The sequence below is a fragment of the Manacus vitellinus genome, unplaced genomic scaffold (genome assembly GCF_001715985.3).
Source record: "Manacus vitellinus isolate BGI_N305 unplaced genomic scaffold, ASM171598v3 scaffold_8_pilon, whole genome shotgun sequence".
Lineage (NCBI taxonomy): Eukaryota > Metazoa > Chordata > Aves > Passeriformes > Pipridae > Manacus > Manacus vitellinus.
The window spans coordinates 2,432,085-2,454,421 of record NW_021940864.1 but is presented as its reverse complement, the minus strand read 5'-3'; the positions used below and the strand labels follow the sequence as shown (position 1 = coordinate 2,454,421).

Sequence of the window (22,337 nt, the reverse complement as noted above, 5' to 3'; positions counted from 1 at the left end):
TCAGGTGCTTTGCAGTGGGGACAGAGTTTTTTATTTATTCATTTTTTGTAGCTTGAGGGTTTTTTTTAAATCTTACTTTTTTCCTTTAGGTGCCTAGTTGATAATTAGTCTCTACAGGAAAACTTGTCTTAGTTATGTCGGTTGATAATTCGTAACACCTAGTCTGCTATCTTTTAGGTAAGGTCTGGTTGGACCCAGCTTCTCTCTCACTCCCTTAAATCCACGAAGAGTCTGGTTACATCAGGCTGTAGGTGGCCCAGCCTGAGGAGAGGGGTTGGACAAGATGACCTCCAGAGATCTCTTCCAACCTCAGCCAGTTTTCTGTGACCGTGAATCCAGAGGAGGCCACAGAGATGCCTGGGGAGCTGGAGCACCTCTCCTGTGTAGACAGGCTGAGAGAGCTGGGGTTGTTCAGCCTGAAGAAGAGAAGGCTTCAGGGAGACCTTACAGCATTTTCCAGTACCTAAAGAGGCCTACAAGAAACCTGGGGAGGGACTATTTACAAGTAGTGATAGGACAAGGGAGAATGGCTTTAAACTGAAAGAGAGTAGGTTTAGATTAGATATTAGGAGGAAATTCTTTACTGTGAGGGTGGTGAGGCACTGGCACACGTTGCCCAGAGAAGTTGTGGATGCCCCATCCCTGGAAATGTTCAAGGCCAGGCTGGATGGGGCTTTGAGCAACCTGGTCTAGTGGAAGGTGTTCCTGCCCATGGCAGGGGGTTTGGAACTAGATGATCTTTAGGGTCTCTTCAGACCCAAACCATTCTGTGATAAAACTCTGTCTCTGTGGGGATCCAGTAGAACTTGGGGGAGCAAATAAAAAAAAATTGAGAGGTATTGGTGGTGGTGTAGAAGGACTGTGTAATCCAGGCTGTACCACCTGGGAGCCTTCCAAGACCCAAGGGGCGTAAGCCACTCAGAAGCAGTGTACAGTTACAGTTATGAAGAGAGCTCTTTTAAATGTTCCTTAAATTACACATTTGTTGTCTCTGCAGTGTCTCCTGTGAGTATTCTCCTGGGGACTTGGTCTGGGCCAAGATGGAAGGTTATCCTTGGTGGCCATGTCTCATATACAACCACCCAACTGAAAGAACAATAGTCAGAGGAAAAGGAAAATCCACTCGTGTCCATGTACAGTTTTTTGATGACAGCCCTACAAGAGGCTGGATCAGCATTAAATACCTGAGGCCATATAAAGGTAAGAGATACAAACTAAACTTTCTGAAGTAGAAATATGCCACTTGTTTTGGAAAAATGTGCTTGAAGTATAAGGGTATGGTATTCTCCATAGAGAAAGAGCAGCAAAACCAAGATTAGAATTGAGCATGTTTTGTGCTTTGTAACTTAGAGACAGCAAGTTTTTGAGGATTACAGGTATGTTTATGGTTACACAGTTCTTTGAACATAAACCATTAAGCCCTCTTGTTTATTAGATTAGAACAACTAATTAAGCAAACTTGCTTATGCTTTAAAGATTTTTCCTTCATTTCTCCCATCAACATAACAAGTATCTAAAGGATAAATCCAGTAATTCCACTTTTAGCCCTGAAATCCTTCATTTATTAGGAGTGTTGAACCCAGTTTTTAAGCAGCTATTTAGGAACTCTAGTTTGTCCAGAATCAGAAGACTAGGCTCAGGATGTTAGGTAACTAAAATTCATTCTACTGTGGTGTTTCTTTTAGGCAATGCAGCAGTTTTGTTAATAAAATATATAACTTGAGAATTGAGTGTGTTTGTGAGGGTATTGCTTGTAGTTACCGATCAAAGTTGGTCTTTGTCATATTGAAGAAATGACTTGGCCAACTGGTGAAAATCAAATATATCAAGAATTGTCATTTTGCATAATAAATCTTACCTTATTAATAATCATGATCTGTTTTCCCCTTATTTAATAATTTTACTGTTGCTGAAAACTAAATCATTGTGAACTGTCATGTGTAAATCATGTTGCTGTGAACTCTCTTGTTGGTCAGTCAGATACTTTGGGTGTAATACGATGTTTCTGATGTGCTTTAGGATTTCCTTATGTCAGTGAAAAAACTAAATTTAAACAGTCTTCCTTTTTACAAGTCAGAGTTCCATCTCATATCATCATGTAGCCACATTTTTTTGACTCCTTTGTACTTCAAGGCACCGCACTTTGGCCACAGTTTTAAATTCAAATGGTAATGTCATTGCCATGAATGTTAACATAATGTAGTGCAAGTGAGTTGGTCCATGGTTTATATGTCCCTTCCCTGAAGGTATTTTAAAAGGATCAAATGGATTTTAAGAGCTTGCAGTTGCACTTAAAAGCAAATACAGCTAAGGGGAATTAATCTGTTTGCCAATGGAAAATTGTGGAAAAATAAGAAGTCACAGATACACAGGTCTTTCCATGAGAAATGTGTTGAATGCGGAACAGAGTAAAAATATTTAAAATATGTGGTTTGCTTGAAAATTCAAGCAAAAAGCATCTTGGTATACCAAGTAAGAGTGTTGGAGTCTTTGGATAAGAAAATGGTGAAGCTTCTTGTGTTGTGTTATTGTTTTTACCTGAGTAAATACAGACTGGACAGGGCCAGAGGTGTAACAGCTGGGCATGCAAGAAGGGCAGGTGAATACCAGTTGGTAGAGTGAATATGCAGGTGTTGCACACTTGAGCGTGCAGTTAAATTATAGGAGGAGATTTTTCTCCTGCCATTGTTAAATTGCATTTAATATTAAAGCAAAATATTTTTAGATTGCCTCACTGCATTTGCAAAACTAGAACGGAGAGACCTGGATTGTTAATGTGTTGCATTTGTGCTGTAGAAGGAGCTACTTGTAACTCCCTGCTTTGCTACTGCAAGCTCGAAGAAACGAGTGTGAGCAAGAGTTCCATTTGGCTTCTTTCTGAGGTAGTTGGCCTCCTATGAGTCAGCTGCCTGTTGTCTGCCTCTGAGTTGGAGCTGAAGCTTCAGTCAGTAGCACCGTATGATGGGATTCACAGGAGTGGGTGTGAGGACCTATCCAAACAGATCCTAGATAGACTTGTTAGAGCAGAAGCAGGAATTGCCCTTCTCTATCACATGCTCGTGTCCTTTATTTCCTTTCCCCAAGTTGAATATATGATATCTTATATATAGCACTGTTTTCTTGAGCATGGCGTTAAGATGAATCTCAGTGTCTTTGTGGACCCTTTCTAGAAACCAGTCTGTGGATTGGTTGGCTTTGTTTTTGTGCTGTGTACAGGTGGTGGAAGGAGGAACTGCCGTGCCATGGGGCTGTGAAAGAGGATGAGGGAATGGTGCAGTTATTAATAGCAGGCTTTACTCGATACCCTGCAGTGTCAGGGTGAATCACCAGTGTGATTGAGGATCAGCTAATCTGGCTAATAGGTTGGTGTTGGGTCTGGACACCTTGCTGCTCTTCCAGGAGCAGTTTGGAGGCCAGCAGAGCTTTATTCAAGAGGTCTGTGTCATAGGTGACTCGTGCCTATAATGTGTAGATAACTTTGTGGCTGAACTTCCCTGTGATTGCTAAAATACCCGTGTGGTCTCAGTCAGGCCTGTTTGCTGCACTGCGAGTGTGAAGCGTTATTTTCAGTAGTTACTACAGTGAGTGTGAGGGTGTTTAGAGCTCAGCTCAGAAGTATTCACACGTGGTAATGAGTTACAGAAATAGAAGCAATTCTTCAAGTGTTCATGTACTAGGTAGGCATTTCATTTGTGAGTGTTTATACTTTCTCTAGGGGTAGTTTATCAGGCTGAGTGATGAGTTACTATATTTAAGTATGGTGGGAATGTCTGGTAACAATGCAGAATGTTAGGGATTTATCTAGTTGTCTGAATACATTTAAAAGTGAAGCACGAACAGTAACTGTCTAAATGGTAGACTGACTTCAGTTTCTGACAAATTTGTGGTTTTGCAGGTTCATCAGATGGGGAGACGCTGAAGGGAGGAATGTTTTACAGTATGAAGCCTGAAATTAAAAGAGCAATGGTATTAGCAGACGATGCAATGAGCAAAGATAAAACTAAGCGGCTTGAGCTGGCAGTATGCAATGAACCTTCAGACACAGAGGAGGAGGAAGAGGAGGAAATAGAGGTAAAATGTTTCTTACTTGCTGTCATTTTCAGAAATAGTACTAGAACCTAGGAGCTGTGTCTTGGAACTAAGCATGGAATATCCTGCAATTCTCTGGTACAGTAATCACAGCTTATCTCCTCTTTAATCATATGTGTATGTGTATCCATATGTCTTTTTTTTTTACTGCTTCTGTGTTGTCAGGTCACATGCTGGTCTCTCACCTTTTCTAGTTTGAAAGACAAGTCTCTCTGGTGTTTTGCGTGGTAAGGACTGACCTCAGAAGCTACTTAACTTCCCTGACTCTCTTCACTCATCACTCTCTGGGTGACCCACTTTCTCACTCATAAGTGCTTTTTTCTAGTGCATCTTTTTAATCTTCTCTATCTGCTATTCATAGTCCAAGTTGCCTTAAGTTTGATCTGAAGTTTTAGTGTGTCATAATGTAGAAGTTTGTAACATTTGTTCATGGCAATGGTGCAGTGGGCACTGGCACTTTGTACTCACTCCAGTCCCTCCACTGATGTTTTTTTCCGGTGCTGTTGCTGGAATTATTAAATTGTAAGGCTGAAAAGGCAAATAATGGAGTTTCTTTTTCATGCACAATCTTCTTGAAGGTTACTATAAGGTAGTATGTTTCTAGGTGGAAATAAGTAGTTAACTCAAAAGTAAAACTCAAGGGCAAATCTCACATGGGCTTGTACTGAAAGGTAGCAAGACTTCATCGTGTTTCTGACAAAAGTTAACATTGAGTTGGTTTATGGAGGTGTTTCTCCTTTTTGTTGAATTTCATGTGCTATATACTTTTTGTGCAGTTTAAATGTTTTGTTCATCAGCATCAGTTAGGCACAGTACTGAATGAAGCTGTAAAGGATACAAATAGGACTAATTATGCCACTGGCCAGTAGCAGTTAGTTATCCAGAAAAAACCTGAATTTTGTTAAGGTAAATGGAATTGGCTGTGGCTCTGCTGTCTCTTGCTTGAAGTATCATAGCTACTACATTATTGCACACTTTTGCATTTCTTTTTGCATCAGTGACTTTGCAGTGAGAATTGTCTATGGGTAAAATAATTTATTTTTCCAGGAGATGAGTGAAAATGCATCAGGCAACAGTGATGATTGCAGTAGTGAGGAGGACATGAAGAGCAATAAGCGAGTAAAGAGCAGGGAAAGAGCTGTAAAAACCAAGAGAAGAAGAGTGTTGGATTCTGACAGTGACCAAGAAGGCTCTGACACAGAGTTCAAGCCCGATGTGAAAGAAGCAGCAAGCAGTGAGGAAGCGAGTAGTGGGGTAGATGAAAATGAATCTTCTGACACAGAGACAGATGCAGAGAGTGTTGCAGAAAGTCCCATTAAAGTCCCTTCTAAACGAAAGAGAACAGAGGTGAAAAAGCCTGCTAAAAGGAGTAGCTTAGGAAATGAGTCTTCTGAAGCACCCAAAAGAGCAGCAACCGTCTCTTCAGAAGCCAAGTCCAAGCTGACATCATTTGCAGCACCTGAAAGTTTTGAGTCTCAAGCAAATGCTTGCAATGGAGGCGTTGGTGGCTTCACAGTGTGGGAACACGAAAAGCTTGATTGGCTGCAGGAAGGGAAAAGGAAAGATGCGCACAGGAAGCGTCAGGGTGACCCTGATTATGACCCTTCCACTCTCCATGTGCCCGAGGATTATCTCAACAAGTGTACACCGGGAATGCGGAGGTGGTGGCAGCTGAAAAGTCAGAACTTTGATGCTGTGATTTTCTACAAAGTCGGAAAGTTCTACGAGTTGTATCATATGGATGCAGTCATTGGTGTAAATGAGCTGGGCCTGATCTTTATGAAAGGTACTTGGGCCCATTCAGGTTTTCCAGAAATTGCATTTGGCAGATTCTCTGATGTTCTAGTGCAGAAGGGCTACAAGGTAGCCCGGGTCGAGCAAACGGAAACTCCTGAAATGATGGAAGCGCGCTGCAAGTCAACGGCCCACACCACAAAGTTTGACAGGGTGGTACGCCGAGAAATCTGCAGGATCATCACCAAAGGAACTCAGACTTACAGCATTATGGACTGTGATCCCTCTGAGAACCACAGCAGATACCTTCTGTGTGTTAAGGAGAAAGAAGACTCGTCCGGACAACGTGTTTACGGGGTCTGCTTTGTTGACACATCAGTGGGGAAGTTTTTTGTAGGCCAGTTCTCAGACGACCGTCACTGCTCGAGGTTTAGGACTTTAGTAGCACATTACACTCCTGTGCAGGTTCTCTATGAGAAGGGGAACCTGTCTGTGGACACACAGAAGATACTGAAGGGCTCACTTGTTTCTTGCATTCAGGAAGGGCTGATCTCAGGTTCCCAGTTCTGGAATGCTTCTAAAACACTAAAAGTCCTTCTTGAGGAAGAGTATTTCAAGGAGAAGCAGAACTCTGAAAATGGGTGTTCTCTTCCCTCTGTAATCAAATCTCTGACTTCAGAGAGTGACTCCCTGGGATTAACTCCTGGTGATAACAGTGAATTGGCTTTGTCAGCTCTTGGGGGGTGTGTCTTCTATCTCAAAAGATGTCTGATTGATCAAGAGCTGCTATCACGGGCAAACTTCGAGGAATATGTCCCTGTGGATATTGCTGCTGCAAAACCTATGAGTTCAAGTAGTTTGTTTGCCAAAACTGGCCAGCGGATGGTGCTGGATGGAGTCACCCTGATGAACTTGGAAGTTCTGCAGAACGGAACCAATGGAAGCACAGAAGGTACTTTGTTGGAAAGGATTGATTCTTGTTGTACACCGTTCGGGAAGCGACTCCTGAAACAGTGGCTTTGTGCTCCGCTTTGTAATCCTAAATCCATCAATGCTCGTTTGGATGCTGTTGAGGACCTCGTAGCAGTGCCAGATAAAATGGCTGAAGTTAGTGAGCACCTGAAGAAACTGCCTGACCTTGAAAGGCTGCTCAACAAAATTCACAGTATTGGATCACCACTTAAAAGCCAGAACCATCCTGACAGCAGGGCCATCTTTTACGAAGAAATCAAATACAGCAAAAAAAAAATTGCTGACTTTCTGTCTGCACTGGAGGGTTTTAAAGTAATGAATGAAATTGTTGACGTCATGGAAGAGGTTGCCAGTGACTTCAAATCCAAAGTCCTGAGGCAGCTAGTCACCCGCAAAGCCACAAATCCAGACGGCCGCTTCCCAGACTTGAGTGCAGAGCTTACAAGATGGGATACTGCTTTTGATCACAACCAGGCTCGGAAGACAGGGGTGATTACTCCAAAGGCAGGTTTCGACCCCGATTATGATGGAGCACTACAGGATATTAAAGCTGTCGAGGAAGATCTTCGCAAGTACCTGGATAAGCAGCGCAAACTGCTCGGATCCAAATCCATCCTGTACTGGGGGACAGGCAAAAACCGATACCAGATGGAAATACCGGAAAGCGTCGTGTCGCGTAACTTGCCCGAGGAGTACGAGCTGAGGTCGAGCAGGAAGGGGTACAAGCGTTACTGGACCAAGGAGATCGAGAAGAATCTGGCGGCGATGGTCAACGCGGAAGAGCGGCGCGACGCAGCGCTGAAGGACTGCATGAGGCGCCTGTTCTACAACTTTGATAAAAACAGCAAGGACTGGCAGGCAGCTGTGGAGTGCATTGCTGTGCTGGGTAAGAGCTCTGCTTCATTCTCACATGGGGTAAAAATTACTCTTGTGTAGGAAATGGTGGCATCTGATCTGGATAAGCAAAAAAGGCTTGTTGCCAGCTCTTAAGTTGTAGTTTAAAAACTCTGATTGTGGTAACACCTTTGGTAGTTAACAGTGATTTCCCGTTTCCTTCCTGTCAGTAAATGGCAGGACAGATGCTGGGTCTGGATGTTTGCAACCTCTTTCTTCATTCCCATTGTGTGGTTGTAGATGTGCAGCCGAGTATTTCTCACTGTTCAGCGTAGCCTGGTGGGTCTCTCACTGCTTCCCAATTCTTGTGTATGGATTAGTAGCTTCTCATTAAATGGAGCTATAAAGATCTAACCTGCTAGTCATGTCCTTTCTATCTGAGCAGGCTGCTCTCTCAGCAGCCTTTAAAAATAAAGAAGTGGTGATTGTCAAACCTTGAAGAAGGTAGTCTACTAGGAAGACTTCCCCATATCTTTCTAAATTTCTGAGATAGAACAGTCTCCTCTATTCCCTTCTCAGGACTGGCATACTTTTGTACTGTGGATTTTCTGCTAGGATGAGGGATTCTGGGATGTCTTTGTTCCAGGGAAAAATGAGAGCATTCTCTGAATGCCACTGGGGCAGAAAAGGGAGGACAGGCAGGCAGGCAGTGTTGGCTAGGAATGGATTCGCTGGGAGATCTGGGAAGCAGTGACATCAACTACACCACAACATGAGAGAATTCTGATTAATTCAGAATACTGAATTTGTTTCCAGTAGAGGCTGAGCTGTAGTTTTCTGTCTGTAGAGCCTCTAAAATCATAGAATGGTCTCGTTTTGTAGATAATCAACTTTTAGAACCTTAGATCTCAGCTTACTGGGCGGATACTTGTGCTGCTGGTTTTTGCTGGACCAGCAGAATTTTCATATTTATATAAATTTCCTCTGGCAACTTTCAAACAGCATTATGATCCTTCACAAAGTAATTCACTGTCACAGAAGCTGATTTCCTCTTTACTTACTCTAAATGAAAAAACAATGCAAAAAATTAATATTTTATACATGTACTTTTGCAGTGAAATTATGTGGATTTTAAAGACTTTAAAAAAGCTAGAGGGGAGGACTTTAACCTGACAACACTAGAAATCTGGAAGGAATGAGGAAAGGCAGTGTAAATATTCCCACCTTTTACTTGTTCTGGAGTGCTTCTTGGGTGTTTTCCTTTAGAGGAAAACGTAATGAACTGGAAAATTGTGTTTACAAAATTGCTATTCAGTGAGTAAATGAATTCCAGTGAATGAAGAAAGTGTAACTTACTGGAATGTCTCCTAATTTTATAGATGTCTTGATGTCCCTTGCTCGCTACAGTCAAGATGGTGATGGACCTCTGTGCCGACCTGTCGTTGTGCTGCCTGTGGACAGTGCTCCTCCCTTCCTGGAACTTAGGAACTCACGCCATCCGTGCATTACAAAAACCTTCTTTGGGGACGAGTTTATTCCCAACGACATCGTGATAGGCAGCAGAGATGAAGGCAGCGGCAGTGAAGCTTCCTGTGTGTTGGTAACCGGCCCGAATATGGGCGGCAAATCTACGCTCATGAGACAGGTGATGGGCTGTCTGTGTGAGGTCAAACGTTCCACAGTGCCTCTGTGTTCGGCATAAGGGAATTACAAGGCCTGGCTGTTGCCAGAGGAGGTCCCAGAAGTGGTCTTTGGGGTGTGCAGCAGAGCACAACAACCGCACTGTAAAGATACAGTCTGGTAGAAAATGCCCATGTTTAGATAGGTTTTCTACTTTCACTTTAGGGAGGAATAAGTTTTATTTCTCCTGTGAGAGATGGTTGGGGAAAAGTGATAGAGTACCTTTTATCTTTTTCAATTGACTTATCTAGGACTTGGCATCATCTGGCAAAAGGTGCTTCTGCAGGTTGAACAAGATGAAACTAGAGATCAGTGGCAACTGTGAAAGCAACAGGGAGTTTGCTTTATAAACGCTGCTTGCTGTGATAACTTGTGTTTTGAAACCTTCCAGAGTAGTTTAGTCCTGCCTGAGATGATGATGCTGCAGCCTGGAGCTGTTAAAACAGTAGGAAGCTTTATGTACTCTAGTCTTTGCTTTAGGGGAAAACAGAGTTTCATCCCCTCGTTCTCGGTGTGGAACTGAAGCTCCAGGCACATTGTGGAAAAGTGACTGTGTCCATGTCTGTTCTGCAGGCTGGTCTCCTGGCTATCATGGCTCAGCTGGGGTGCTACGTACCCGCGGAGGCCTGCAGGCTCACCCCCATCGACAGGGTGTTCACGCGGCTCGGCGCCTCAGACAGAATCATGTCGGGTGAGTTATTCCAAAGGGCTTTTGCCACCCAGCCCAGTGACTTTCTTCTCTTGCTTTGAGTGGCAAGTTGGAAAGGGACGGTACCTTGATTGTGCAGGGAGAGCTGGGCACTAATCTGTTGCCTCTCATTGTTCAGAGTGGAAACAGGATCGTAGTTAGACTTTATTTCTTTCACGTGCGTGTCTGTTGTTATTTCTGACAGACACGTAGGATCACTTTTAATGAATTTTAATATTAAAAGCTGGATACCAGTCTGTGGGATATCTTTTTGGATATGGTACAGTTGATTATATTCTACTCACATTGATATCTTTTTCTAAGTGTTCTGAAATAGGACAGTGATATTTGGGTAGCTGTTGTAGAGGAGTTTTTTTGTACCTTATCGCCAGGCCTAGAAGTCCCTTGTTTCAGTTTTATGTCTGAAATCTGATTTCTTCAGACAAGGAAAAGAGCCAGGCTTCCTTCTTAGAAGCAGTAGTTGACAATTCTTGGGAGTATTTTGTCTCTTTAATGGAGAGGAAGAAACAAGTGGAGGATGACACAACAACTGGAATGGGAAGTCTGCCTGTGGTGGTGGGCAAAGTGTCACCAGGCTAGAAAAACAAAATTATTGTTGTGGTAAGAAGAGCAGTATCACTGCTCATTTAAGGAGGGCACAGATTTTCTGTGATCTCTCTGCTGAAAAATATGGGTCAGTGATTATGAAAGGATTTAAGCCTACTGGACTTGTTGCACATAAGGAATTTGGAAATGAATCATTCTGAGTTCTTAATTAAAAAAAATATTTACACTTCCCCAAATCAAGGCTTTTCTTTGCACCTAGAGAATGTTATTAAGGTTTTCTTTGCCTAGCTAGTTTCCATTTTAATTTCAGTACAAAACCAAATCTTAATTGTAGAAGAATACCTAAGTGCTTATGGCAGAAATAAAAACCGCCCTTCCTGCACGGGAGGCGATCTAGCAAAATGCAGCATTTTCAATTCTTTTTTCTATCAACTGAGAACTATTCTTTTACAAATATGTGCACAAATGTTATAACATTTCACATCGTGAGGCTGAACACTGCTCAGAAGAGCTAGGTTTGATATCTGTTCTTGATGCCTTAGTTTGCACACTGCGTAGATAAGAAAGCACAGCAAAAGTTGTTCCATGGCAGTTGCTCTGTAATGGATGTCAACAGGGCTTTTATGAAGTTAGTTTTTTAAGCAATATATAATTTTAAAATTGCCTGTGCAATTTTTAGGGCTTTGTTTTCTAAAATGAATAAACGATTATTCTTAAACATTGGTAAAAACATACTCAATCTTGGGAATTTCTTTAAATGAATGCAGAACATCAGGATTAGTGGGCACTGCTTAATAATTCATGTTGGACAACTTATGTTAGAGCAAAGCAGTGCTCATGCAGCACAAGTACAGGAATTAAATGCTTGCCTTTATTGGAATAATTTACATTAATTGCTACTGCTTGTGATTATTTGTAATGACCACTACAAAGAAGTAGTAAATCCAGACTTTATAAGTGTGCATTTATCATGTGAAAGGGTGGGAATGATTGTGTGCCTCTGCTTGTAATCTGCTAAAACCAATTTCACATTTAAATTTCAGGCCTTGTATTATCTGGGTTGCTTCAACTCCCATGAGATGTTCAAGCCTCAGCAGCAGAATACTTCTCTTGTCACATTTCACTCAATTAGAGTGCATACAAATAAAGCCCTTATTATCCAAATAATTTGTTACCTTATGACATCACAACCAAACCAGTAATTCCAGTCTCTCAGTCTTTGCTTGCTTTTTCACTGAAAAGTCACACACACCTTAGGCCTGTCTCATGCATTTAGAGCAAGAAGGGGCCAAAGATTGCCCCCATCTTGTATCCTTAGTGCCCTTGTTTTTGTCCAGCTGGTACATTTGACCAGTGCTGTGAAAGGTGGACAGATATGGTGGCCTTAAAACTTAATTAACTGTACTCATGCCTATGCCTGTACTCTTAGGGAACCAAACCCTGCTTTTTCTGGCAAATGGAAGCCCACCATTTTCACACTGGAAATAAAGCTCTATGTTTTTGTTCCATTTCAGTTTGCTGTTGAGTTTCACTTAACCAAGATTTTAGTGCAGATTAAATGGGGGTTGAGTTGTGGTTTTCAGATCTTTTGACTACTTTTTTTTTTTGTCATTTCCTTTAAAGGTGAAAGCACCTTCTTTGTTGAACTGAGTGAGACTTCCAGCATTCTCCAGCATGCAACAGAGCATTCTCTCGTTCTTGTGGATGAACTGGGTAATTACTGTATAGTTTTAACATAATGCTCTTGATGTTTAACTGGTCAGTGTCTAATGCTCTCTAAAACGTGTATTTCTTGTGTGCCCCAAGACTTGATACACCACCTCCCAGCCCCCCTCATTATTATCCTATTTCCAGCTGTGTTTCCCTGCTTTTCCTTTACATAATTACTTGCAGCAAACCTCGGGAGAGCAGAAACATCTTTTTCTGCAGTGCAGAGGAGTGTGATTGTTACAGGGCAAATACTTGGGTCACTTCCCACCGATCCTGGTGGCTCTCACCATTCACTGCTGTTTGTCCACCTTCCACACAGTGCAGAGGGAGAGAAACCAACACTACAAATGCATTGCTGCATTTGCCTTTAGAAAGGCACCTCTACCTCTGTGGTTCTTCATTTTAACAATTAAAGGGATGTGCGTCTCTCCCCAGTAGCAAGTAAACTATGGACTGAATTTACTCTGCTGCTTCTGTTCCCGAGTGTGCCAAGGCTGTCCCGTTTTCCCTCCAGGCAGAGGCACAGCTACTTTCGATGGAACAGCTATAGCGAGTGCTGTTGTGAAGGAGCTGGCAGAGAAGATCCGGTGTCGGACGCTGTTCTCCACTCACTACCACTCGCTGGTGGAGGACCATTCCCACAGCGCGGCCGTGCGCCTGGGGCACATGGTACGTGTGAGCGCAGCACAAGCCACGAGGCCTGAAGGACAGGATTTTTCCTTGTGGCTGGAGGGGGGGTGGATCCCATGCTGTGCACCCTTTCCTGTGCTCTTCTACCCCGAGTCACAGGCGTTTTGAGAGGAGGACATGACGTCCCGTGCATTTATTAGGCTGTAAGCCTGTGTTGCAAACACTGACTTGTGCCTTGCACTTCCTAGGCATGCATGGTTGAAAATGAGAGTGAGGATCCAAGCCAGGAAACAATTACGTTCCTGTACAAGTTCGCTGAAGGAGCATGCCCGAAGAGCTACGGCTTCAATGCAGCAAGACTTGCAGATATTCCAGATGAAGTTATTCAGAAGGGGCACAGAAAAGCCAAAGAGTTTGAAAAAACAATCCTTTCACTAAGAGTGTTTAGGTAAGGCTTTGGGTTTCTGTATTTAAGTTGCACGTTACTTAGTGGGTACCCACTTTAAAATCTAGGTAGTGGCTTTTTTTCTCAGTCTCACAGCAGTAGGGGAAGCTACTACTTTTGGGAATAGCAAATGTACTTCACAGAGAGGGGAAGGATGTACTACAGGAGGGCAGATATGATTGGCAGTGCAGTATTTTATGCCAGTCTTAATTTGCACAGAGGTGCTGGGCTGGCTGTGTGCTGAGCCACACTGGGGGAAAGGCTGTGCAGTGCTGGGGGGCACTGGGGGGACCTTACAGTGGTACTGGAGCCTCTGCTGCTGGCAGCCTTCACACCAGGCCCAGCGTCTTCTGTGTCTCCCAAAGCTGTGCCAGGATAGGGAGCTTAAGCTCTGCCTCTCAGTGTCTATCCACGTTCAGTAAAGGTGTTTTTTTCCCCTCAGGTATCTGTGCCAGGTGGTGGATGGTGCAACAAGTGATGCAAATGCTGTGCAGAAACTCACCGCGATGATCAGCCACCTTTAGGGACATGCAGGTTTTGTATGGGCAGTTTCTCAAAAACACGGTAACAGACAACATTATGATCTAATAAACTTTATTTTTTAAAAATGACCATTTTTCCATTGTCTTTCCTAGGAAATTAAACCCTTTAATTCATACCTACCCTCTACATAATGGTTATTGAGTACTCCACAATATATTAAGTCTAGATGTTATGGTACATGCATACACTTTCAGGCTGTTGATTACCCACTGTCACCAATACACATAAATGGAAAAAAGCTATGAAACTGTATAGGGCTGTATATATACTTGTCTCAGCTTCATTAGAGCAGGAAATTGCTGTGATTTTTTTCCAGCAGCTTATGTAAGTAATGTCCAGACTGTTCAAAAAAAACTATGAACAGAGTAAAGTACAAGACTGTTTTGAGGAGACTTTCTACTGTGTACTTTAAAACATAGTAAAATTTCTTTCACAAAACTTAGTTACATGGGTACTTTGTTTTATAGTGCATTATAGTCTAGGAAGTCTCATTAAAACACTCGCTTTTTTCTTTTTGTTAGGGTGGTTTGAGTACAGACTATTGCTGGGGCAGGGGAGGAGATTATTCTAACTTCAGAGGACACCAGAAAAATTGCTGGATATAATTTAAGATTAGTGTTTTCTCTTTCATAGAAAGAACGTACATACTGGGACATGAGTACAGTTACAGCAAGTCTAGGTGTGCTAACAAAACAGGACACATTCAAGTACAATAAGATTTTTTTGCTTGAAATTAGAAACAAACTACATGAGATTAAAGCATTAAAATCATATTTCTCAATCTGAATAAATGTTAAAAAATCAAAAGAAATGCAGAAGTGCTAGCTCACATTTTTACCATGTTACAAAAGCAATTGGTACCCATGTCCATAAAGGCAGCAACAAAGAATGCTGCTTGTCTACAGAATAGTACTACTGCAAATTGGACTGCGTTTCAATGCTACTTGTAAAAACACCAGCTCTCAGAAGTTGGTATCTGTACAAAATTGCAGCTTATTTTTCTTCACTTCTGTCCCTTCAAAGTCTTTGTTTACACAGTAATGCTAAAACGCCCAGTTCTGTTATCCTGAGTCAACATATTGCCACTTTCTTTTTTGGTAGGTTGAGCTCCATAGTGTCAACACCTCACACATCCGCTTTAATACAGTCTCTTTCTGCAGAAATGGGCAAGTGTAACTTCCTCCAAAAAAAAAGTTTTAATAGGTATGATATTAGAATGGCAGGACTTTCTTTCTGAAAGGAATTCAGTTGTGCTGCAATGTATTAGATTCTATAGGTGGAGCAGAGTCATATAGTGTGTCTGTATCGTGTGTAGGCTCTCCGGCAAGCGTACAGGGATTGGACAGTGTTCCAGCACCACAGTCACAGAAAAACCTACAACGAGAGAGAGCTCTTTAGTGCCTGCCTCCCTCGTGCTCTCCACACAGCCCCACGCCCTGGTCTGACACATACCTATCATGTCTAATGAATTCTACGTCATGTCCTTGATGGCACTTCTTAATGCAGTTCACGCAGATGGCGTTGCGGTCTGTGGTGTTGCAGGTGTGACATCTGAAGGGAAAAGCAGCACATCAGGCACGAGCCAAAACCCGACGAGCTCTCCAGTAAAGGGTGGAACAGCACTAAGGAAGGGGGTGCACAGGGCTGGAAAGCTTGGGATTTTTACGCAAATTTGGATTTCACAGCACGCTTTTTGTTGCATGTGTTGAAAACGCTTGTGCTGTGTGATCTCTCAGGCTGAGGTTCACAGTAACAATCTGTTTTCCTCAAGCCCACAGTAAATTCCAGACAATGGGAATTTGTTCAATCCTCCTGTTGCTGCTGAGTAAGAACACGCATTTGTGTGTTCACTGACATATGGCAACTGTTCTAGGGGCCTTGTGGGAAGAGAAAGTGTTTATTTGCAAACCTTACTGTAGGTGATGGGAAAGAACCTGTTACCTGTAGAAGTCATGCATCGGGTAGCTGGTGTAGCTTGAGATCTTATACAAACACTGGCCTCTACTGACAGCTTTCTCTATGGCATCTTGATTGTTCATTATTTTGTTATCTGTTAGAGGGAAAAAACAAATCCAGAACTAATCACACCTGGATCAAATACTTATTTTTTTTACCTTGAGGTGTTGCAGCAGAGGGCCCATTAGCAAGTTAGTTCTATATCTACATTTTAGTTTTGGCATTTACACATATCAAATCCTTGATGCCAGCTCACAAGACCCATGTCCAGAGTGCTGTGCATTCCTCAGGCGAGAAACACTATTCTTCACTGCACACACAGCATAAAACACCTGACAGCCTCCATTTAAATACTCTGTGCAATGGCCTGTGAATAAATGGTTGCAGACACAAGCCTTCCTAGTAGGCTTAAGTTTTGTGCTGAGGAGCCTGAAACCTGAATGTTTAAAGGACTTCTACACATCCCTTAGGAAGAGAAAAAGGATTGCTCTTTCTCCATCAGTTTAGGAATGAGGTGCTTACCAACACAGTGGAAGTGGAAATTAGGTCTGACCAGTTCCAGCAATTAAAAGGTGTGCCCAAGGCACAGGAAATTTGATAATCCCCTCTGTTATTCAGCTACTAGATCTTGTGTCAAGTCTTGAAGTGCACCTCAAACTAGTTTTGCCCACTCCCAATAGTGTCACAGCACCAACTGATGCAGTCAGGAAGCCTGGGAGTTGTGAAATGGGGAGCCAGAGCTTTTGTTTTAAGTGGTGTAAAGGATCCATGGGAAGAGACTTAACAAGTAAAACCAAGCATGTAAAAATTCTGCAAACTGAACCTTTTTCTTCTAGAATAACCTCCTGGAGCAGTCTGGCATTCAAACCATCATTCCTGTCTCCTTCAACTGGATCTTGTCTCATGCACACTTCCCCACTATACATGAGAATTTTATGTATGTAAACTGTTTGTATTTTCTGAAAAAAGTGATTTAGGATTGTGAATATTCATGCCTTTAGATCCTAAAAGTGAAGTGAGGCATGTTTCTTTACTGGACACTTGTTTTTGGATATGTGAAAAGACTTTCCATTACACTAACTTAGAACTGGAGTTTGACATGCACTGAAGACCAGTAACAAGTTCAGAAGCCATTTTGAGACAGAAGAGCTAATAACAGAGTTTTAATATTATAGCAAAACCTTAAGCTACCTTTGAAAGCGCCTGTCTAAAAGCTCATTACCTTCCACTGAAACTCTCAGTCACAACTCAGCTTAAGGTGGTACCAAATCTGAGCCACAAAGGGTGCAATAAACCCAAGACCCAGCACCAAAGAAAAAAATGCAAGTGAACAAACACAACCAAGGAGGGCTCAGGCTCACCTTTCATCGTGACATTGACACCAGATGCTAGAAATAAACCTCCAAAGCGGTTGTTGAAAATCTGATTGCCTTCTAATGTTGCAGTCGCATGATTTGTTATTTCGATACCTTTATTGGGTCGGGGGAACAAAAAGAGAAAAGAAAGTGGCAAAGTTAAATCCTTGGTGATTGTGCACTGGTACCTCTCTCATGTTCTTTATTTTTTAAAACCATCATAAACTCAGGGGGAAACTGCACTGTAATTTGTTATAAAACTGAGGTTCAAATGCTGCTGTTGAGTCCTTTCAAAGAGCTGCAGCTGGCATGCACGGTTTCTGGGAGGAACACCCTGCTACTGGCTTATCTGATAATAAAATGGTACTATGATCATGTATATTTTCAAGGGGGATATAATCTTTGGGTGGTTAAGGCTGTCATCTTCATGTACATTTGCAAGTTCTTGTGCACATACCTTACCCTTTTTAAAATATCTTTCTAAAAAAGTTCTCAAGATGGGAACCTAAAATAATTTCTTTAACTCTTAGCTTTTATCAGTAACCCGTGTCTTCCAAGTCATTTGTCCAGGACTGCTCTTGACAGCAACCTATCCTTCCCCCCCACCACACTGAAACAACACCTTTAGAGGCTCTTCTCAGAAAACTTGCTTCTTCTGAAAGAAAGATGGGAGAAAACTCAAGAATGCAATTTTAGTTGAAATGGAATGGAATGCAAGAAGTATGGAACTGCAATGATTAAACAGTAAACTGCCAAAAAATCACTGTTAAACATTCTCCATCTCTTTTGGAGTAAGAAACACTTATATTTGTAATTTTTCTAGTTTATGGAGCGAGAAAGTTGAACTTGACATGCAATTCAAATCTCTTAAAAATGTATATTTGCTCAGTTTCCTAAGTTTTAAAGCAGTGATAAAATATTCAAACCAGCATCCAGCATATCAACTATGAATATGTCCTAGACAACTTTATCAATTACTTCTAAAATAAAACAATGAAAAAGTATTTCGTTAAAAAAATGAGAAGAGAGAATGTATCACTTCTCAACATGCTACTAATTCCAGAGACTTTTATAAACATATTCTGAATTCTCAAATGACTTCTAGAATACACTGTTAAAATGTCTAAATACCATGGTGTAAAGAAACTCAGAGTTAGCTTTGTGAAGAGCCTACACTTTGTGAAGCTCCAGCACTTCCAAATTTGATTTAAACAACACAAACCTGCAGCAAATCCATCAAATATTCGGTTTTTCCTTAGCACAGGGTGGCTGTTGGTGCTGATAAGAACACCAGCTTGAGCATTCCTGAAGATATCATTCTCTTCCAGAAGACCTACGACAGACCAACACACAAGACATTTGGGCCTGGTAACATTTCCTGACCTGCAACCATTCTGTGACATACTTTCAAAAGATCTCATCTGTTATCACCCTGCTGATTCCTTTCATTTGAAGAATACCCACCAACAGCACTGAAGTTAGTGATACAATTTTAAAGTAACTGGCAGGGTATAATATTGGAAGTGTATTTTTTCAGTATACAGGATAGAATTTGGGATCGTAAGCGCCATTACAGAGAACTAAGTCTTTTTGCTTTCCAAATTCTCTTCAATTTTTCCAACACCTTTCTGTTCTTGTCTTTCAAAACAAGCAGCCTGCTGAAGCCAAGCTCCACTTGCATTTTTTTTGTTATTGCAGGACAGGATTACTTTGAAATGCTTAACTTAAAATTAAAGCTCATTTACAGCAAGCGATTATCTACAAAATATGAGAAGCTGATATCAGGACACACAAGTCAGGAGATTTCAGACAGGGACCACTTCTAAGTTTACAAGTATACAAGAGATTCCTTAGAGATCTGTCTTTCCCCTCTCCCCCCCCCCCCAAATCTTGGACATTGGCAGAACCTGAACTGTTCAGGTGCATGATTTTGGCTACGTGACTTGAATTCAATACTGTATTTCAGTCAAATGGCAAAGCTTACAAAAGCAGATGGGATAAAAGTACTGTCCTAAGCAGCAATCTAACAGTCGTCTTGGATGAGATTAATTACCTCTCTGCCTCCCACAGATTTCAGTATTACTGATGTAATTAAGGCTAAAAAGCATCTGGGTATGTTCCCTATAACTCTTTTATTACTTCAGAAGACAAGAGCGACATTTCTAAAGAGCACTTTAAAGAGGACACTGTTTAATCTGAAATTAAACTCTCATCCAGAATATTCAGTATATGCCAGTAAGAGAAAAAACTACCTCTTCCCCCATTAAATATACAGATGCCTCCATCTCTTCCATCATGGATTTTATTTCTTCTTAGTGTAGGATTACTGTCTGTTTTAATCCACACACCAGCCATTGCATTATCAAAAATTTCATTGTCTTCTATAAATCCAAGCCCTGAAATTGAAGGAAGGGTGGAAAAAAAAATAAAAATCAAGAAGGATAATAGATGATAAGAGATAACATTGCAGAGCATAAACAATTCTGGATAAACGTGAAAAACAAACCTACCAGAATTATAGACAAGAATACCACCATTCTGACCACCCCAGATCTTGTTGCGTCTAATTTTGGGGTTGCTTCCAGTTCTAGAGTAAAATGTAAGCAAAGAAGTCATTTAAAACAGTTTACTACATCTCAAGGCCAAACATTAAAAATGCATCTAAAGTGCCCCATAGATCTCACTGCTTAAAAATCTTAGTAAAATAAGGGCCACCACACATTCTAGTCAATATTTGGCCTCTATTAGTAATAACTTTCTTGTAGGTTAAAGCAGAGGGTATTCAAATATACTGGATTTTAAAAAAGTTATTTTTATAAACAAAATGACAAGAACAGTTAAAAAGACACAAAAGAGCACAAGCCAAGCTACATCTGTTTTGACATAAAATCAGAATGTTACCTTATCTGAACCCCTGAGTACATGTGATTATAGATGTCATTGTCTTCTAACACGCCATGTCCATTGTCATAAAAATAAACTCCAACCTAACACATTGAGAATTAAATTATTAGTTCCAAAGTAACGAGGCATAAAACCACAGACTTTCTTTTCTGTGGCCCTCTTGTAACCACAGAGCAAAACTCACTTGTTTTCCACTGTGTATTCTGTTTCTCCTCAAGACTGGAGTGCTCCCTGTTGTCACCCAGACTCCAGCCAAAGTATTGCTGTAAACTTCGTTTTCCTCAATCACGCCTTGTCCTTTTTCATGCTAAATCAAGATGATTTAAGAGTTGAGAAAACCTGCTAATCACCAGTACTGTTTTTCCTGCTGTATACATCCCTCCCCAACATGGCTTCTTTACTGTAGCAAAGTAATTCCTTTCTATTTGAGTACATTTTTTCACCTTTCCCTCCCCTGCAAACAGCATATCATGATTTTCTGTGTCTGCCATGAAACACCCTGCATGTAAATCCTTATATTCAAGGCTCTGCAGTGGTATTTGCAAATCTCTGCTGGCTGTTGGCAGCATGGCAGCTCCTCAGCACTGTGCACTCACATGACAGCCCTGGCATGTGGTTCCCAAACCTACACCCAGCCCTGTCCACCAGGAGGACAAAAAACTGGCAGTACTATCCCCACCACATGTTTGGGTTCCGAGGCAAAGCACCAGTGTCCTTGGTCAGGGGAAGCTGTTCTGGTTAGATTTACACAATGAACAGATGAGGCTGCACACCTGCAGCATTAGCTGAACCTTACAGAAAGCTACACAAATATTTCTCAAAACCTGATATTGCTAAAGGCAACCTGACAGCTCTTTCAGTTCAGACAGCAGAGCCTTGCACACACTGGAAATTGTGCTTTATTCCCCACTTCTACAATACACAACTGTACAGAAATTGCAATGTAAATCACCCTGAGGGCATTAAAAAAAAATCTTATTTGAGGTTAGTGGTAAACACATTACACTCCTTAAGAGCTGAGCAGACTTCTATTTTTTTAAAAATAATGACATACTACTATGAAAACTAAGCCTTTTCAAAAAGCTTTTAACCAAGAAATGATGAAATTCTGTAATCTATCCTATTTTAAATATTTTATTCTGTAATAGGAAAAATTTGGTGGCATTCATAAAAGCCTTCATCTTTTAAATATCAGCAGCAGCTTCCGTCTCTTACAATGAACCTAGTTTAGAACACAAGAAACTCAATCATTCTAAGCACAAACATTTTACAGAGTACTCTTCTCTAATGTTTATAAAACAGAAGACAAGTTTGTAGCCTGTTTGTAGGTTGTACTTACTACATAAATTCCACCATGTTGACCATCATGAATCTTGTTGTGTCGAACTATGGGACAGCTGTTTGTTCGAATCTGTATTCCTGCTAACGCATTACCTGTTAACAGAAGTGTTGTTTAATACTACTTAGATATTCACTTTTCTCAGAATTCAAGGTGCAACAAGCAAATCAGCTTACCATAAATGTCATTTCCTTCAATAAGGCCTCTTCCATCACCAAAGATATAAACACCACCTTGATTCCCATTAAAAATTGCATTGCCCCTAGGAAACAAAAAAATCCACATTATGAAGAATGGTTCTAATCTCCTGTACAATACTACACATGTATGTAGTGTCTAGGACTGTGCACTACTCAGATTTAAAATAAAGACCTTACGTTCTGTTGCTTTGAGAAAGATCTACCTCCAGGTGTGTACAGAAACTAAAAATGCAGTTCAACTGAACACAGACAGAAATTTAATTTCTACATATACAGTAGTATTTATAGTTCATTATAATTAAATGAAATTAAAGTGCACTTCCTCCATCCCCAGCAAATCTCTTCTAAGCAGTGAAATATCAATGAGGAAAACAATACCTTATTGTTGGGTCACTGTTTGAGGTAATCCAAACACCTGCAAAATTGTTTGCATAGATTTTGTTCTCTATGAATTGTCCTCTTCCTTTTTCATGAACATAGATTCCTCCAGTCTGGCCGTGATGGATTTCACACCGCACTACCGTTGGATTGGCATATGCTTTCACTTCAAAGCCTGCTATCCTGTTCCTATGTATGTTGCAGCTTTCAAAATAACCCTTAGGACACAAAACATGCAGTTTTCTGGTTAAAAGTCCTTTCTAAAATGAAGGCTATTCCCTCCCCTCCCTCCTTCTAAATACAATCCTCATTT

General features: G+C 41.3%; 2 protein-coding genes across 3 annotated transcripts in view; one reads left to right on the top strand and one right to left on the bottom strand.

Annotated features, from left to right (window-relative positions):
• Positions 1 to 156: 156 nt before the first annotated feature.
• MSH6 (mutS homolog 6) lies at positions 157 to 13,960 on the top strand. The gene is made up of 10 exons (XM_018087351.2): positions 157 to 177; positions 998 to 1,200; positions 3,896 to 4,071; positions 5,137 to 7,681; positions 9,009 to 9,274; positions 9,883 to 10,000; positions 12,188 to 12,277; positions 12,789 to 12,943; positions 13,153 to 13,352; positions 13,792 to 13,960. The coding sequence occupies exons 2-10, from the start codon at positions 1,041 to 1,043 to the stop codon at positions 13,871 to 13,873; spliced, it is 3,792 nt and encodes a 1,263-aa protein (XP_017942840.2). The 5' UTR covers positions 157 to 177; positions 998 to 1,040; the 3' UTR covers positions 13,874 to 13,960.
• The window catches only part of FBXO11 (F-box protein 11), a 36,635-nt gene continuing 28,224 nt past the window's right edge, over positions 13,927 to 22,337 (bottom strand). For both annotated transcript variants that reach the window (XM_018085128.2, XM_018085129.2), the window contains exons 11-22: positions 22,025 to 22,242; positions 21,623 to 21,708; positions 21,447 to 21,541; positions 20,292 to 20,414; positions 20,105 to 20,190; positions 19,714 to 19,790; positions 19,456 to 19,599; positions 18,426 to 18,536; positions 17,210 to 17,317; positions 15,834 to 15,942; positions 15,345 to 15,443; positions 13,927 to 15,266 (exon numbers count right to left, since the gene is read on the bottom strand). In XM_018085128.2, coding sequence (XP_017940617.1) covers positions 15,137 to 15,266; positions 15,345 to 15,443; positions 15,834 to 15,942; positions 17,210 to 17,317; positions 18,426 to 18,536; positions 19,456 to 19,599; positions 19,714 to 19,790; positions 20,105 to 20,190; positions 20,292 to 20,414; positions 21,447 to 21,541; positions 21,623 to 21,708; positions 22,025 to 22,242 — 1,386 coding nt within the window. In that variant the 3' untranslated portion in view covers positions 13,927 to 15,136. The remainder of the gene's footprint in view (positions 15,267 to 15,344; positions 15,444 to 15,833; positions 15,943 to 17,209; positions 17,318 to 18,425; positions 18,537 to 19,455; positions 19,600 to 19,713; positions 19,791 to 20,104; positions 20,191 to 20,291; positions 20,415 to 21,446; positions 21,542 to 21,622; positions 21,709 to 22,024; positions 22,243 to 22,337) is intronic.